Source organism: Chionomys nivalis, chromosome 8 (assembly GCF_950005125.1).
Source record: "Chionomys nivalis chromosome 8, mChiNiv1.1, whole genome shotgun sequence".
NCBI lineage: Eukaryota > Metazoa > Chordata > Mammalia > Rodentia > Cricetidae > Chionomys > Chionomys nivalis.
Genome location: NC_080093.1, coordinates 56174551 through 56190589, shown reverse-complemented (window position 1 = coordinate 56190589; position 16039 = coordinate 56174551). Strand labels below are relative to the sequence as shown.

The 16039-nt window shown below is 53.9% G+C and overlaps 1 protein-coding gene across 2 annotated transcripts; it reads left to right on the top strand.

The window, feature by feature from the left end:
- Window positions 1-4004: 4004 nt before the first annotated feature.
- On the top strand, window positions 4005-14987 carry B4galnt4 (beta-1,4-N-acetyl-galactosaminyltransferase 4). Of its 2 annotated transcripts, XM_057779615.1 has the most exons (20): window positions 4005-4389; window positions 6861-6964; window positions 7214-7309; window positions 7400-7495; window positions 7581-7671; window positions 7746-7846; window positions 7998-8065; window positions 8266-8344; window positions 9801-9867; window positions 9971-10105; window positions 10193-10302; window positions 10382-10482; window positions 10569-10669; window positions 10743-11631; window positions 12989-13272; window positions 13398-13551; window positions 13665-13737; window positions 13818-13971; window positions 14272-14398; window positions 14595-14987. In XM_057779615.1, the coding sequence occupies exons 1-20, from the start codon at window positions 4239-4241 to the stop codon at window positions 14716-14718; spliced, it is 3105 nt and encodes a 1034-aa protein (XP_057635598.1). In that variant the 5' UTR covers window positions 4005-4238; the 3' UTR covers window positions 14719-14987. The 2 variants fall into 2 exon arrangements, with proteins under 2 accessions (XP_057635598.1, XP_057635599.1); XM_057779616.1 differs by lacking the exon at window positions 7400-7495.
- The last annotated feature ends 1052 nt before the right edge of the window (window positions 14988-16039 follow it).

Sequence of the window (16039 nt, the reverse complement as noted above, 5' to 3'; positions counted from 1 at the left end):
ATGGCTCTATGGGGAGCTGTCCCATGTGAACACTGGCCCAGTGAATGGGACAGCCCAACTGAGGAATTACCACCTTTTCCCCAAGTAAACTGCTCTTTGGGGGCGGGGGGGGCGCAGCACGAATACATATTAGGCACAACCTCATGTGCTGGCTAATTTTTTCAACTTGGCACAAACTGGAGTCACCTGAAGCACTTGTGGGCATGTCTGTAGGGCATTTTCTTTCTTTTTTTTTTAATTTTATGGTTTATTTAACTTTATTTTATGTGCATTGGTTTGAAGGTCTCAGATTTTCAGACAGTTGTGAGCTGCCATGTGGGTGCTGGGAATTGAACCCGGGTCCTTGAGAAGAGCAGTCAGTGCTCTTAACCGCTGAGCCATCTCTCCATCCCCGTGTAGGGCATTTTCTTGATTGCTAATTGATGCGGAAGGCCCAGCCCACTGTGGGTGGTGCTATCCTTAGCAAGGTGGGCCTGGGCTGTAGAAGAAAAGCAGCTAAGCAAGACAGTAAGCAGCACTTGCTTCTCCCCGGTCTCTGCTGCAGTTCCTGCTTCCAGACCCCTGCTCGAGAGCCTGCCTTGGCTTCTCTCAATCTGTAAATCAAAATTAACCCTTTCCTCCCCAAGACACTTTTTGTCAGAATGTTTTACCACAGGAACAGAGAAGCAAACTAGTACACATCCGCGCCTGAATTTCCCATCACAGGGGCTCATTCCGTTATGGCTACTGCTGAGTGCCCAGTTGCCAGCTGTAGAAAATGGCACCAACCCCTTCCATCCTGAAGGGGACAGAGTTTTGCTCTTTCCCCTGGATGTACCTTCCCTGGCAGCCTAAATGCTCCTGCCCAAATGGCAGTTCGTGGACTCAGAGGAGGACCTATTCCACATAGCATAAGTCTCTCCAGAGAACTCATTGTCTGGCTACGTTCCCACTGAACAGTAAAATGGCTCCTAGAAGCTGTTTTGGTGCCAGGAGAGTAGCCACACTGTGGGGCTGGGATGCACCCAGGATATGTCTGATGCTCTGCATCAGTGACCACGCTACAACTTACCACAGACAGGGTCCATGGATCTAGGGGTCAGGAGAAGAAATAGCGTATACCTTGTTTCCTGTCCCTACAACTTTGGGCTCTGCTGGTCTAGAGATCTCAGATCCCAAGGGAACCATCCTGGTTCACCCAAGACTTCCCTGGGGTTAGAGCTATAAGTGCTTGGTCTTTTGAATCCCCTCAGTCCTGGGCAAATGCAAGAGTGTTCTGCCAGGGGACATAGCATACAAAAGGCTATCTACAGAGAGAATGATCCATGTGCTGGCCAGGAAATCAGGGGAAATCAGGACCATGTTATAGACAAGAAGAGAGATTCAAAAGGAAGGGATACCTTGAGGTGTCCCTTAACACCTGAAAGTCCCATGGAAACTACTACAGAAAACTAGATCCATCCACAACAAAACTGCTGACTGCACTGACCATTGGGGAATGCAGGCTTAGGTTTTCCCCACACAAAGCAAGGAACCCCAGCCTTTTCTGAGGGCAAAGGTATCAGAAAGCTCCATCCAAAAGGGTAACTGTCAGTGCCACTCCAACCCCATGACTGAATGGTAAATGCTTTCTCTTACCCTCCGGTGACCAATTCCTTCGCCTCCCTTTTCTTCCTCCGGCTTCCCTCCCATCTAACACACCATGTACTCACAGTGGCTAATGTGTCTCTGTGTTTGCATCATTTACCTCTCGGGCGTGCTCAAGGAGTGTGACTCAGCTACAGGAATGAATCGCACCCAAAGGTGAATGTGAAGTTTTGACCGGGTTCCTCTGGAGTTGAACTGCGGTTTTGCTTTGGTTAAACACAGTTGTCGAGCTGGAGAGATGGCTCAGCAGTTAAGAGCATTGGTTGTTCTGCAGATGACTCAGGGTGAGTTCCCAGCACTCACATGGCCACTTATCTCCTGGCAGTTATCCAGGCGATCCAAGACCCTTTTCTGACCTCTGTGGGCACCCGGTACACAGATGGCACACCAGATGTGCATACAGGCAAAATACACATTAAACAACTAATTTTTTTTTTTCTGAGATAGGGTTTCTCTGTGTAATAGCCTTAGCTGTCTTGGAAGTAGCTCTGTAGACCAGGCTGGCCTCAAACTCACAAAGATCCACCTGAGTGCTGGGATAAAGGTCTGCACCACCACCCTCTGGCTTTTAAAAAAAATTTAAGTAAATAGTTTTTTTAAGTGTTTATGCATACTTTCATCACGAGGGCTGTTGTGTTTTTATCAGCTCGGTTAGACTGTGACATTTCCCTCCGTGGTTGGGGTGAGATGTGGTCACAATCAGATATGTTAACAAGAGGAACAGCTGTCTAGCTGGTCAAAGACCGCCTACTCGGCTGTTCTGCCACGACCCTTTCCTGTACTTGCTGGATTCCAGACGACCAGAGGAGATTCCCCAGGCAGGGACCAGTGAAGGGTCCCAAACACTTCTCTGCTAGTGTCTTGCTTTCTTTGAATGCTGCTTATTTTGTCTCTGCCCAGTAAAACGTAAGTACCTAAGTTCCACAAAAGCAGAGACCTTATCTCGTGTTCACTCTTGCACCCTCAGGCCTTCCAGCTGTAACATTATTCAGCTAGTCTCTTAGCTGAATAAGTATGAGGGTACAAAAGCAGCTACAGCGTGCGACATGTAAGGCAGGGGTGTGTGTGCAAGTGTGAAGCAGAACACTGAGGTGACATTTAGGACATACACACGTGCAGGCAACAGAAACAAGTCACAACAAGGGGCGAGTTAATGAGAAGAGCAGCTGATGGTTGGAAGAAAGTTTTTAAAAAATAACAAAAATAAAAACACTTTGTAAGGACAGAAATGTGGCCAATTTGGTTTTGTGTCCCAAGAATACACAGTGATGATGGGGCAATGTTAAAAGAGAAAGCAGGGAAACCAGTCGCGGTGATACATGCCTTTAATCCCAGCACTCAGGAGACAGAGGCAAGCAGGTGCCTAAGAGCTCCAGGCCAGCAGAGGCCACATAGTGAGACCCTGTCTCAAAACAAAAACAAACAAATAAAAAGAAAAAAGGGGGGGGGGTGCAAAGCCATCTCACGAACAGGGCCAGTGGGTTGACAGTGATGCACACGATCTGCGGTGGCTCCACTGTTTGCTGAGCTGGAGGTCACCCCTTAGAACAGACACAGGAAGGTACCCAGTCATCTCCACTGGGGCACAACCACTCCAGGTGAGAAGGTCTCTAAGTGATCCACCCTGTTCCGATGGCATCTTTCCACTTAAGGCCGTGGCATCATGGAGGAGGGGAGGCTATTCAAATCTCCAGTCCACATTCCTAACCCACGAGTTCTGCAGGCTCACAGCAGCTTCCGCTACACCAACTGAAGTACTGTGGTTAATAGGCTGGAACCCCAAGAAGAACCGGCTGGTGGCAAGGTGGAAGAGCGGTGGTAGTCAGGAGGGCTTAGAAGCGACAGCAAGAAAGCAAATGGAGTGCGCAACTGAAATGATCCCGACAGAACCACCCTCCACCCACCTGTCCTCCATCACAGCTAAACATCCTAGCCTGGTTCAAGTTCCCACTGAGAGCTAGGCTGAGCTCCTCTTTGGTCTGCAAGCTTTCTCTGCGTGCTCATTATCCCTAAGGTTTTCACAGACACACAGCCGGCTTCCCGCAGCACCGCTCGCCCCAGCCATGGCCTCCACGGTGACAACGACCTCTTACATCCCTCTCCCCGAACGTCCCTGGTTTCCCTCACCGCAAATTCGATCCCCGCAACCCCCGCATCCCCGGGCGCGCGGCCGGCACAGACCAGGTGAGTGCGCGCGTCGTGAGGACCACCGGCACACCCTAACGCGCCGCCCCGCCTCCGAGCATCACGGATTGGTTGTGCGCGGGCTGGCCGCGGCCGATTGGCTCGGGCCACGCGGCCGCCGGTCCCGTTTCACGGTGGGTAGCACCGCAGCTTGGATGCTGCTCGGTCCCGCGGCTGCCAGAGGAGCCAGAGGAGCGTGAGCAGCCGGGAGGGGCGGGCGGGGGAGCGCTTCGAGGAGCCGCTCCCACCGCCCACCCCGACCGCGGCCCGAGCAGCCCGGTCGTCGCGACCAAATCCTGTAGCCCCGGCAGCGGACAAAGGGCCATGCGGGGCTGCAGGCGCTGAGCGCAGCAGGGTGGGCCAGGGGATGTGGGACGGAGCAGGCGGGGCCGGGGGGCCGCAGCGACGCCCCTGAGTGTGGCGCCGCGATGCCGTGGTTCCCGGTGAAGAAGGTCCGCAAGCAGATGAAGCTGCTGCTGCTGTTGCTGCTGCTCACCTGCGCCGCGTGGCTCACGTACGTGCACCGGAGCCTGGTGCGCCCGGGTCGCGCGCTGCGCCAGCGGCTGGGCTACGGGCGAGGTACGCGAGGGCGTGAGGGCCCGGGCCTCCAAGGCGCGGGGGTCTAACTGTCCAGAGCCCACCGCTGTCTTGCTCATCCCAGCTCCGCTATATTGGGGGAGGGGTCGCGGCTCTGTTCGGCGGGACTCCCAGTGACGTCAGCAGTAACGCCGGGGACCCACTTGGGGCGCATCCCTAACCTTTTCGGACCCTGGAATCTGGCTTTGATCCAGTGTTGATGGAGTTAACGGTGGGCTCTTGCGGGCACCCGTACCCTTAGCCAAGAGGCCTGCCAGGCCGTTGCCTACTTAGCAGGGCCTCAGTTTCCTTGTCTACTGGGGGAGGGGGGCGGTAAGGGGGGCGTTGAGGGATCCAGCTGCCTAGAGTGACCAAAACAGTTGGAAACCCTGGGTACACCTGTGACTGGACTGAGACGCCTGTGTGCTAGGGACCAATGCTAACTTGACTAAATGCTTGTAGTCTACACATTTAAGAGTCGGTAGGGGATGCACAAAGCAGCTCAGGCCTGGCGAGCCTTGTGGGCTAGAAGCAGGGGAGAGCCTATGGAGTTGGTGGCCATTGACCCAGACTTTGGTGGAAAAGCTCCAGAGCAGGGTGGGTATCAATGACAGCTAGATAGAAAAAGACCAGGGACTGGATCTGAGAAGTCCAACCAAGCTGGATATAGCCCAGCCAGGCTGGCTCTGGCCCTTGTGAAGGTGGCTGTTGAGCTGAGGAAGGGAGCAAGTATCTCCCCTCTGAGAGATCAGAGCAGTACACTGACTTATGACATCCTGGTCCACCCCACCTGATGGATCCGAAAACTCCCTGTTCAGCCCTGCTCCTGTCTCCTATCTGCAGAAGGCCCTTTGCCTCCTCAAGTGCCTGGACACCTGTTTCCATCCATCTTCCGCCAGATCCCAAGCCAAGGCTCTGAGACCGATCCCAGCCCCAAAGAAATTCTATGGGACATTCCAATCCATGTACCTTATAACTGTGACATCTTCAAGATATCTTGGCACAACTGTATCCCTAAGAGAAGCCTCGCCTCAGCTGTGAGCTAATAGGTCTGGACCCAGAGCTGACCTAGTACCCAATAAACCCAGCCCCCATCAGCTCCCCTTGTGGGTTTCTCAACAGCCATAGGCCTCCCTTCCTCCTGGCTGACTTACTGAGCAATTTGATTCTGACTAAGACCAACCAGGAAGAGGTGAAGACAGGGAGCCTCACCGCTGAAGGTTGGATCATTAGGGCATCTAGCTTTGATTCCTCCTAAATGGGTAGGATCTGTTCTGGATCCTGGGAGATCAGTGCTGCCCAGTGGCACAGCTAGAAGCAGCCTGGGCTGCACAGAAGGGGCCCCAGCCATACATACTTTACTCTCAACTGAAGTCCCATCTTCTGTCTGGTCACCTGGGATCCCAGGCACTGCAAGGCTTGTGAGAAGCTGTGTGTGCTTACGGTTTTCCTGATGGTATAGTCCATCTTCAGTGCAGGCAGCATTCAGTGAGTGTCCAGCAGCCTATGCTTCCAGATTGCTCCAAGTGGGGTTGGGGCAGAAGCCTGTCTGCACACCCTCTGTGCTGAGGCTTAGCTGCTGCAAGATAGTGATGGTGGCCTGGGCTGAGACCCTACTACAGGGTTCCCAATGTACTCCAAATGCCTGGACTTAGCTCGATGGGCTGTGGTATCCAGGCCAGACTCTGGGAATTTGACCATGCAAGTCTTGGTTGCTTACTTCCTGGCTGGTCAGGATAGGATCTAGAATGTGAGCAAGCGAAAGGTACCAGAAGGATTTCAAGGGAAGAGCACACAGGCAGCCCCTCACCTCGAGATAGTTCAGTCCCGTTTGGTATCAGCCATACCTGTATAAGAGCCTGGCTTCTGAGATCTGCACTGAGGCACCAATGTGGATGCAAAGCATGGTTTGAAACAGGAAGGATTCCTGGATCCAGTGTCTCTCCCTGGGAGCACCAGGAGGGACAGGACTGGGATAAAGTGAATCCTCCTGCCTTTAAAGACTCAAATCCAGAAAAGTGGACACCCACCAATGCAATGGGCACACAGCTTAGGGAGAAGGTTCAGGAAGTGGGACAAAACAAGGTACTAGGGTGGTCTTCCCCAAACTGGAAGGGCAGTTGTGGACATGTCTTCATATAGATCTGGGGAGAGTCAGGAGGCAAGTACCCTAGCACATGGGAAAGGCATCGAAGGTGCTAGGCCATCTGCAGTTCTTCCCAAGGCAAAGCCATTTGGAGGATCACCAGATTGGGGTGAGTGTGTATATAGTCCCGAGACTGGAGAAGAACTGGTGAAGGACTCTCGCTTTGCAGTACCCACCCACAGTGGGTTCTGGAAGGGCCCCAGATCGAATGAGCAGGAGTGCAGGAGCTTCAGCAATTCTTCCTGCCCCTACCACTCCAGCTGACCCCAGCCACGAAGATGCTGACCTTAGAGTCTGGGACCTGACACACTTCCCATGCTATCTGCAGATGGTGAGAAGCTGACTGGGGTGACAGACGGCAGGGGTGTCCGAGCGGTATCATCCACGCAGAGGGCAGAGGACTCCAGTGAAAGTCATGAAGAGGAGCAGGTGGTAAGCAGTGGCCAGAAAAGGCTATGCACAAGAGGCCACTCCTCTTTTGGATGGGTTGTATCTAAGTGTCAGCATCCCAGCCTGGATGCTGTGCCTGGGCACACTGGTTTAGGGTGTCTGTGGAGAGTACTTAGGTGATGTGCAAAAGGGGGACCATGACGTTCTGCTTTGCTGTGTGTCCCTAGATGGACTGTGCAGTAGTGCTACTTCCTGCCTTTAGAACTCTGACATGGCTACCCTTTCCTGCAGCCTGAGGGGCGGGTCCCAAACATGCTGTTTCGTGGAGGAGCTAGGAAGCCACCGCCACTGAACCTCACCCACCAGACACCTCCGTGGCGGGAAGAAGTGAGCTCTGTTGGGCTGGGCTGGGCTGGGCTGGGCTGGGAAGGGGGTGAAACAGGCTGTATAATAGCTAAAGTCCCCTCTGGCCCCTAGTTCAAGGGACAGGTGAACCTGCACGTATTTGAGGACTGGTGTGGGGGTGCTGTGGGCCACTTGAGAAGGAACCTGCACTTCCCACTGTTTCCTCACGTGAGTACCTCAGGACAGGATGGGTGGGCACAGTGGGCACGGCGTGCAGGGAGCAGCGAGTCAGTAGTTGGTGCTCTGCCGGCAGACTCGCACTACTGTGACAAAGTTAGCTGTGTCCCCGAAGTGGAAGAACTACGGACTCCGGATTTTTGGCTTCATCCACCCTGCCAGAGATGGTGAGTAGGTGGAGTGTGCCGGGGCAACATGTCTTGAACAGTCCAGTTTGCTGAACCTCTGTCCCGTCGACTAGGAGACATCCAGTTCTCCGTGGCTTCGGATGACAACTCTGAGTTCTGGCTGAGCATGGATGAGAGCCCAGCGGCTGCCCAGCTTGTAGCCTTTGTAGGCAAGGTAGGTTCTGCCCTCTTGCCCTAGCTTCTCTATCGGCACCACATCTAACTTCAGCGGGTCTCCTGCGACCTCTTGAAAATACAGACTGAATGTCTCAGCTGCCCACAAGGAAAATGTGATCCCTCCTCTACCCTGCTTGTTTCACCCCTAGACTGGCTCTGAGTGGACAGCACCTGGAGAATTCACCAAGTTCAGTTCCCAGGTGTCTAAGCCACGGCGGTGAGTAACTGAGGGTGCATTATCAAATGTGCGTGTATGTGTTAGCACGTGAGGGAGGCTGGGTATCACCCTTGCCCGTATTACACAAGTATCATCCTCCTGAGGGACCGACCATCCCAGAGGGATGTGAGATTCTTTCCCTGCTCTCCAGGCTCTTAATCTGTCTGGTGGGAGACAACCCCGACTCCTTATGTCCACAGGCTCATGGCCTCCCGGAGATACTACTTTGAACTGCTTCACAAGCAAGATGACAAGGGCTCAGACCATGTGGAAGTGGGTGTGAGTGTGACCTGCCCTCTGGAGGAGCTCCAAAGACCATAGCTCTCCTCCCATCCACTTCCCATGTCCTTATTGGACAGGCACTGTAGGTTGGTCCATCGCCCGAAGGGATTTCCAGCCTAGCACGTATCCCCAGGCGTGGGCCAAGGTCAGGAGGGCACATTGTGCCTGCTGACTGCTAGAGGGACTGCCCTGACAAGTGGCCCTTCACCAGGACACATGGGGGAGAAAGTGTACGGCAGGAAGCATAGCGTGTAAATTCTATATCTGGAGAACTGGCCCCATTTTCTGGCATCTTCTGAGACTCCAAGAATCTGGTAACCAGATCAGGCCAGACCCGCAATGCTGTACTGAGCGGCTCAGACTGTCTGAGAGCGGGGCAATGAGGTTTGCATTCCAGGAAGCCCCCTGGCCTCTGGAACAAGGGGAGGCTGAGAGGTAGAGCCTCGGAAAGTGTGCTGTTATCTTCTTATTGCCATGACTATCACTGTAACAAAGTACTTGACAAGAAACCGCTTAAGGTAGAGTTTGTTTTGGTCACAGTTTGAGGGTTCAGTCCATCATGGGAGGGGGTCCTGGCAGCAGGTACCTTGAGGTAGCTGGTGACATCGCATCTGCAGTCTGGAACAGAGAGATTCATGCTGGTGCTCAGCTCACTTTCTCCTTTCTATTCAGTTTTGGACCACAGTCCATGGAGTGGTACTGCCCACATTTTAGGGTAGGTCTTCCCTCCAGTTAACCTCACCTAGACAACCCCTCACGGACATGCCCAGAAGTGTGTCTCCAGTGATTCTAGATGCTGTCAGGTTGAAAATCAGGATCAGCCATCACAGGGAAGAAAGGCAGGGAGCTGGGAGGTAGGAGAAGGGTTTCGCAGCAGGACAAAAGAGCCTGGAGGATGAGGTACAGGAACCATAGTAGGAATGGGGGTTCTTTCTCAGCCTCCATGCCATAGGATATTACATGCTGCCCCAACTCAGTAGAGGGGAGACTTGGGGTTTTGATGGTCCTAGGGAAGCAGAGGTCTTGGTACCCTAGGACAAGCTAGCAACAGAAGTGCAGAGTGAGTCCCCCAGGAGCCCTAGGTTGACAGAGGTGGAAAGAACATATCTGCCAGGAGACTCGGGAGCTGGGGCATGGGGAGCCCATCTGGTAGCAGGTCCCACGTCTGGGACCTCAGGAAGGCAACATGCAAAACCAGAGGAAAAAAGGGGTCATAAGTTACAACCAGCAATCCTTGGAGGAAAGGAAGAGTGAGGGGATGAAGTTGGATGGGGTCTGGATCTGCCCCTTGAACCCTTCAACTTTGTGGGGCCTCTCCCTTAAGCCCCTCCCTGCCTCTCTACCCACCAAGCTTCTTCCGTCCTTTGAGGATTTCACTCTCTAGTCCCTCACCCCTGAACTAAGGAAAGCCACCTACCACGACCCAACCTCTTTCCTATCCCCACACCCCCAGTGGCGAGCTTTCCTGCCTGGTCTGAAGTTCGAGATCATTGGCTCGGCTCACATTTCCCTGTACACAGGTGCGGGCTGGGTCCTTCCTCAGGGGAATGGCTGGGTTCTCCTGGGCTCAGCATGGGGATGGTGAAGGGTAGGCTGAAGCTCCAGACGTCCTTCTGCTCTCAGATGAGTCATTGCTGAAGATGGACCACGTGACCCATGTGCCTCAGTCTCCAGCCAGCCATGTAGGGGGATACCCACCAAACAAGGAACCCAGCGCCGACATGCTGCAGCCAGACCCCAGGGACACCTTCTTCCTCAGTAAGATGAGGCTCCAAGAGAGGGTAAGGATGGAGTGTGGTGAGGGCCAGGCCACCAAGTGACGGCCCTTCTGTTTTGTTTTTATAGCTCCTCGGATGGAACCTCTGAGCCTAGAGAATGTACTGGAGCCTTGTGCCTATGCGCCTACCTACGTCCTCAAGGATTTTCCCATAGCCCGATACCAAGGACTACAGTTTGTAAGTACCCAGTGAGAGAGGCTTCCTAAAGTGACGGTTTCCCCAAGCCCTACCCCTAAGCTCTCGGCCCTGCCTGTAGGTGTACCTGTCCTTCATCTATCCCAACGACCACACCCGTCTCACTCACATGGAGACAGACAACAAGTGCTTCTACCGCGAGTCCCCACTCTACCTGGAAAGGTAGGTTGGGGGTGGGGTATTATCCTATCAGAAGTGAGGAGAAGGAGCCTCCGTGAAGAAGGTCTTTGATGCCCTTTCTCCTTCAGGTTTGGGTTCTATAAATACATGAAGATGGACAAGGAGGAAGGAGAGGAAGATGAGGAAGAAGAAGTTCAGCGTAGAGCCTTCCTCTTCCTCAACCCCGATGGTGAGTGTGCCTCATTCCTACTGCCCTCCCAGCCCTTCTGCCAGATTCTCCGCTTACCAGACACTCTCTGCAGACTTCCTGGATGATGAGGACGAGCAGGGACTGTTAGACAGTCTAGAGCCCACTGATGCATCCCCACGACAGAGCCACAAGACACCCACCCCGACCACCTCCGCTGGGACTGCAGCCACCCCTACCCCACCTACGAACAGTCCGCTGGATGAGCAGACCCCCAGACACTCCCGGGCACTGAATTGGGCCCCACGCCCCCTGCCCCTCTTCTTAGGGAGAGCTCCACCTCCCCGAACTGTGGAGAAGTCTCCCTCAAAGGTGTACGTGACCAGAGTGCGGCCTGGACAGCGGTCTTCCCCGAAGGCGCTGAGAGACTCACCTTGGCCACCCTTCCCTGGCGTCTTCCTGCGCCCCAAGCCTCTGCCCCGAGTGCAGCTGCGGGTGCCCCCACACCCACCACGAACCCAGGGCTATAGGACCAGTGGCTCCAAGGTCACAGAACTAAAGCCCCCAGTCAGGGCACAGACCACCCAGAGAGGCCAGGAGGGCCAAGTGCATGGACAGGGACTCACGGTGCCCACAGTAGACTTGAACTCCTCCGTGGAAACACAGCCTGTGACCTCCTTCTTGAGTTTGTCTCAGGTGTCTAGGCCACAGCTGCCTGGAGAGGGTGAAGAAGGGGAGGATGATGGGGCCCCTGGTGATGAGGCCACATCAGAAGACAGTGAGGAAGAGGAGGAGCAGGCCGCTGGGCGGCCGCTGGGTCGCTGGCGCGAGGATGCCATCGACTGGCAGCGCACATTCAGTGTGGGCGCCATGGACTTCGAGCTGCTGCGCTCTGACTGGAACGACCTGCGCTGCAACGTGTCAGGGAACCTGCAGCTTCCCGAGGCTGAGGCAGTGGATGTGGTGGCTCAGTACATGGAGCGACTCAATGCGCGCCATGGCGGGTACGGAGCAGGTTGCAAGAGGGTGTGGTGTTCCCTTGGGAATCCCAGACCTTTCTTGGCTCTCAGCAGCTCTCTGATCGCGCTTTCCCTCTCCAGTGATGAGTGTCTTACCCAGGTTGAAGGGCTCTCTGGAGCCCCACTCCAGACTGGCTTCATATCCCTTTACTGCCAAGCACCAAGTCCGTCATCTTGGACTTAGACTCTCAGATGAACTGCCAGGGTTAGCCAGGCCACGAGAGACAGCTTTTTTAGGGACAAGAGACACTGAAGGGCCAAGCTCAGGACCTCCAAACCTCTCTTTGTAGAGCTCTGAAGGGTCTAGGGCACTATGTCTGACTCAAGGGGGAGAGCCCAGGACCCCTGTTACTGATCCTTCTTGGCCTGTTAGATCTTAGGATTCCAAGTTGTTTCTACCCCATTTTGAGGGAGCTTAAGGCCATAATTTTTCTTTGAGGGATTTCTCATGAGAGTCTGTTCTGTACAGTGTCAGCCTAGAGGAAAGGTAGAACCTTCTGTGGACCTGGATGAATACAGGGTCATCAAGACAAGGTGTCCAGCCGATGGGTAGAAAGAGCCAGGCTCCCCAGGAAGTTTTGAACAGGGCAGGGGTTGTCCTGCTGCTCCAGAGGACAAGAGCGGACAGTCCTGAAGTAGGACAGTGAGGAGGTGGCCTAAGACCCTCCCACTATTGGTTCAAAGAACAGACTTCCTGAAAGCAGCTTGTGGGGACTGTCCACCCTGAATGGTCAAGGCATGACCTCACTTTTGCACATCTGGGTCCTAGGGTGTGGTAGCCCCAAGGAGTAACCCTAGCATGTTTGGTTGTGGGGGCAGAGGTTCCTGTGTTGGGTGCGGTTGAGTCACACGCAGTCTGGGCCCATCTGAAGTCACGCTGGCTGATGGGTTCCTGTAGAAGCACTGGCTGTCACCAGAAGATAGGAAGCAGAATGAATGAATAGCCTGAGACCTGGGAATAATTGCCTGAGACAAAATGGAGGGGCCTGCTGGAGGTGGGGCCCGGTCAGGGAGGACCAACATCCTCCTCCTGGGGGCTCTGTAGGAGGCTACAGAAGAGGATTGAAACAGCAAAGAAACTCAGGCGTAGTAAATCATCTGGGAGAACCTGACAATCCTGGGCTCACAGCATGGTCCTAGTGTGCTCTTCCCTACTCCTTCCTGCTGCTGGGGGGGAGGGCAGGGGGAGGGTGTGAGATGTGGGAAGGTCAACCTGTGTCTGGGAACTACCAAGTGGGTTGCAGGTGCTATTTAGTCCAAGGAGCGTGGTTATGTGGTTCTTGGGGGTGAAGTGGGTGGTGTGGGACGTGGGAGGATTTGGCTAATCAGCCCTACCTCGCAGGCGCTTCTCGCTTCTGCGCATCGTGAACGTGGAGAAGCGCCGTGACTCCGCACGAGGAAGCCGCTTCCTCCTGGAATTGGAATTGCAAGAGCGCGGAGGCAGCCGCCAGCGCCTATCAGAATATGTCTTCCTGCGATTGCCTGGAGCACGCATTGGGGACGAGGATGGAGAAAGCCCTGAGCCCCCTCCTGCCTCCTCGATCCAACCAGACAGTCGCCCAGAGCTCTGCCGGCCATTGCATCTGGCTTGGCGACAGGATGTCATGGTTCACTTCATTGTGCCAGGTATGTGCGCTTCGAGGGGGGAGGGGGGAGGCTAACGCCATGGGCATGGGTGACTGAAGGGGATCTTCCAAATGGGAAACCATGCTGTCCAGTCATGCTAGCTCAGTGGCACCCCCCTCTTTCAGTAAAGAATCAGGCTCGCTGGGTAGTGCAGTTCCTGTCAGATATGACCGCGCTGCATGTGCATACGGGGGACTCGCACTTCAATATCATCTTAGTGGACTTTGAGAGCGAGGACATGGATGTGGAGCGGGCCTTGCGTGCAGCTAAGCTACCTCGGTAATGACGGTTACCACCAGCACCTAGTGAGGTCAAAGATCTTTTCTCTTGTGGGAGGTGGGTTGTCCTGATACCATCTACCCTTGATTCCTGTGATTCCTTCATGTCCCCAGGTACCAGTACCTGAGACGAACTGGAAACTTCGAACGCTCTGCAGGCTTGCAAACTGGAGTGGATGCAGTGGAGGTCTGTGGGCCAGTCAGGGCTTAGGGGAGAGGAATGACACCTTGGGGAGGTGGGCAGGGCTCAGACCTCCCAACCTACAGGACCCCAGCAGCATCGTTTTCCTCTGTGACCTGCACATCCACTTCCCACCTAACATCCTGGACAGCATCCGCAAGCACTGTGTGGAGGGCAAGCTGGCCTTCGCCCCTGTGGTCATGCGTCTGGGCTGTGGGAGTTCACCGTGGGACCCACACGGTAAGGACCTTTGTGTTCCCCAGGAACTCCAGTGTCTCAAAACCATCAGGGCAAAAATCCAAGCCTAACCTTCCGGGTAAGCCTAGGACCCTAGCAATACCTCATAGGACCCAGAAGTGCAGGGTCATAAGACCCTTTCCTCTGTGGACTTAGGACTTTGTGGGTTATGATCAAATACCAACCCCTCTAAGAGTCTCCAAAATAAGGAGGCTTCTTGGAATTGCTCCTGAGGTCCTCCAGTCCTCCTGGGGGAGAGAATGTTAAGGACCACTGCCTGACGGTCACCCTCCCCACCTCAAGGTTACTGGGAAGTGAACGGATTTGGCCTCTTCGGGATCTTTAAGTCAGACTTTGACCGGGTAGGAGGCATGAACACTGAGGAGTTCCGTGACCAATGGGGAGGCGAGGACTGGGAACTTCTGGACAGGTGACTGCCCTCCCCTATCCCACACTGAGACATCTCCTCTTCCTCCAATGCTAAACTGACCCTGACAGGATCACAAAACCCTTCCATCTGCCCCACTCCCAAGAACCCTTCCCACCCCCGGGCTTCTCCAGTCTCGGGGCAGCCCTGAACCCCAGCAGAGAACCAGGGCTCTGACATTGCCACCCACCCATCCCAGGGTCCTGCAGGCAGGGCTGGAGGTGGAGAGGCTTCGACTACGGCACTTCTACCACCACTACCATTCAAAGCGGGGCATGTGGGCCACACGCAGCCGCAAAGGGGCCCGCACGCAGCGATCCTGAAGACCCGGCAGCCCTCGCGTCACTGGGCTCTGAGGCAGCAGCTAGAAGCTGTGCCTGATTCAGGCTCTGTCACCACCTGTGCTGGCCCCTCAATGCCTCCTCTGTGACTCCGGATAGACAGCCTTCATGGCAGGGCTGGTACCTTGGTCCCCATACTCCCTGATGATTTCTGTGAAATTTTCTGTAGCAATGACATTGTTTTCAGAATTTACAAGAGTTCTGTCTGTTCTGCTTTTTATTCAGAATGAAATGAAATATTTTTTTTAGTTCTGACTTGTTCTCTGTGACTCTTCTCTTGTGAGGCAGAGCCCTGGTTACCTCCCCTCCCACACCCACTTCCTGCCTTTAGCTTCTGTGTTTCCACCTGGTTTCTGTGGAGTCTGGCTGCTCAGAACAGACATTGCATGAGACCTTCCCACACAGGAACTGTCGCTGAGCCAGCATATGTGGAGACACCAAGTCTCTAGCATGACCTTTATCTGTCACTCCACAGGGGAGGACCCACACAACCAGAGCAGACACGCCAAAGCCCCCAGTTACCCACAATGCCTTCTCTGTGTCTAGTTCAGATGTTTTACAAGAAAAGCATTGGATTTAAGAATACATGTTCTAGGGGCTGAAGAGATGGCTCAGTAGCTGAGAGCACTCGCTGCTCTTGCAGAGGACTTGGTTTAGTTTCCAGCACGCATATGGTGTCTCACAATTAAACCTAACCCCGGTCCCAGGGATCCAACACCCTATTGATAGGTCACCAGGGACACACACATATGTGTAGGCAAAACACTCATCATATATGTGTGTGTGTATATGTGTGTGTGTGTATTAAACCTTAAAAAAAATTAAAAGAAAATGTGCTACAAGTCAGACATGGTGGCATACACCTTTAATCCCAGCATTTGGGAGAAAGACTGTAATATCTCTGTGGCCCAAATACATAATGAGACCCTATCTCAAAAAATAAAAAAGGAGGCGGCATGCTACCAGGGCTGGTAGGATGAATCAGCAGCTGAATCTGATGACCCGAGGAACCACATAATAGAACTAACCTCCTACAAGTTGTCCTCTGGCTTCCATAGGCATGCCATCGCACACAAATACATTAAAAAAAAAATACCGCGCCGGGCGGTGGTGGCGCACGCCTTTAATCCCAGCACTTGGGAGGCAGAGGCAAGCGGATCTCTGTGAGTTCGAGACCAGCCTGGTCTACAAGAGCTAGTTCCAGGACAGGCTCCAAAACCACAGAGAAACCCTGTCTCGAAAAAAACCAAAAAAAAAAAAAAAAAAAAAAAAAAAAAAAAAAAAAAAAAATACCGCAAGTTAA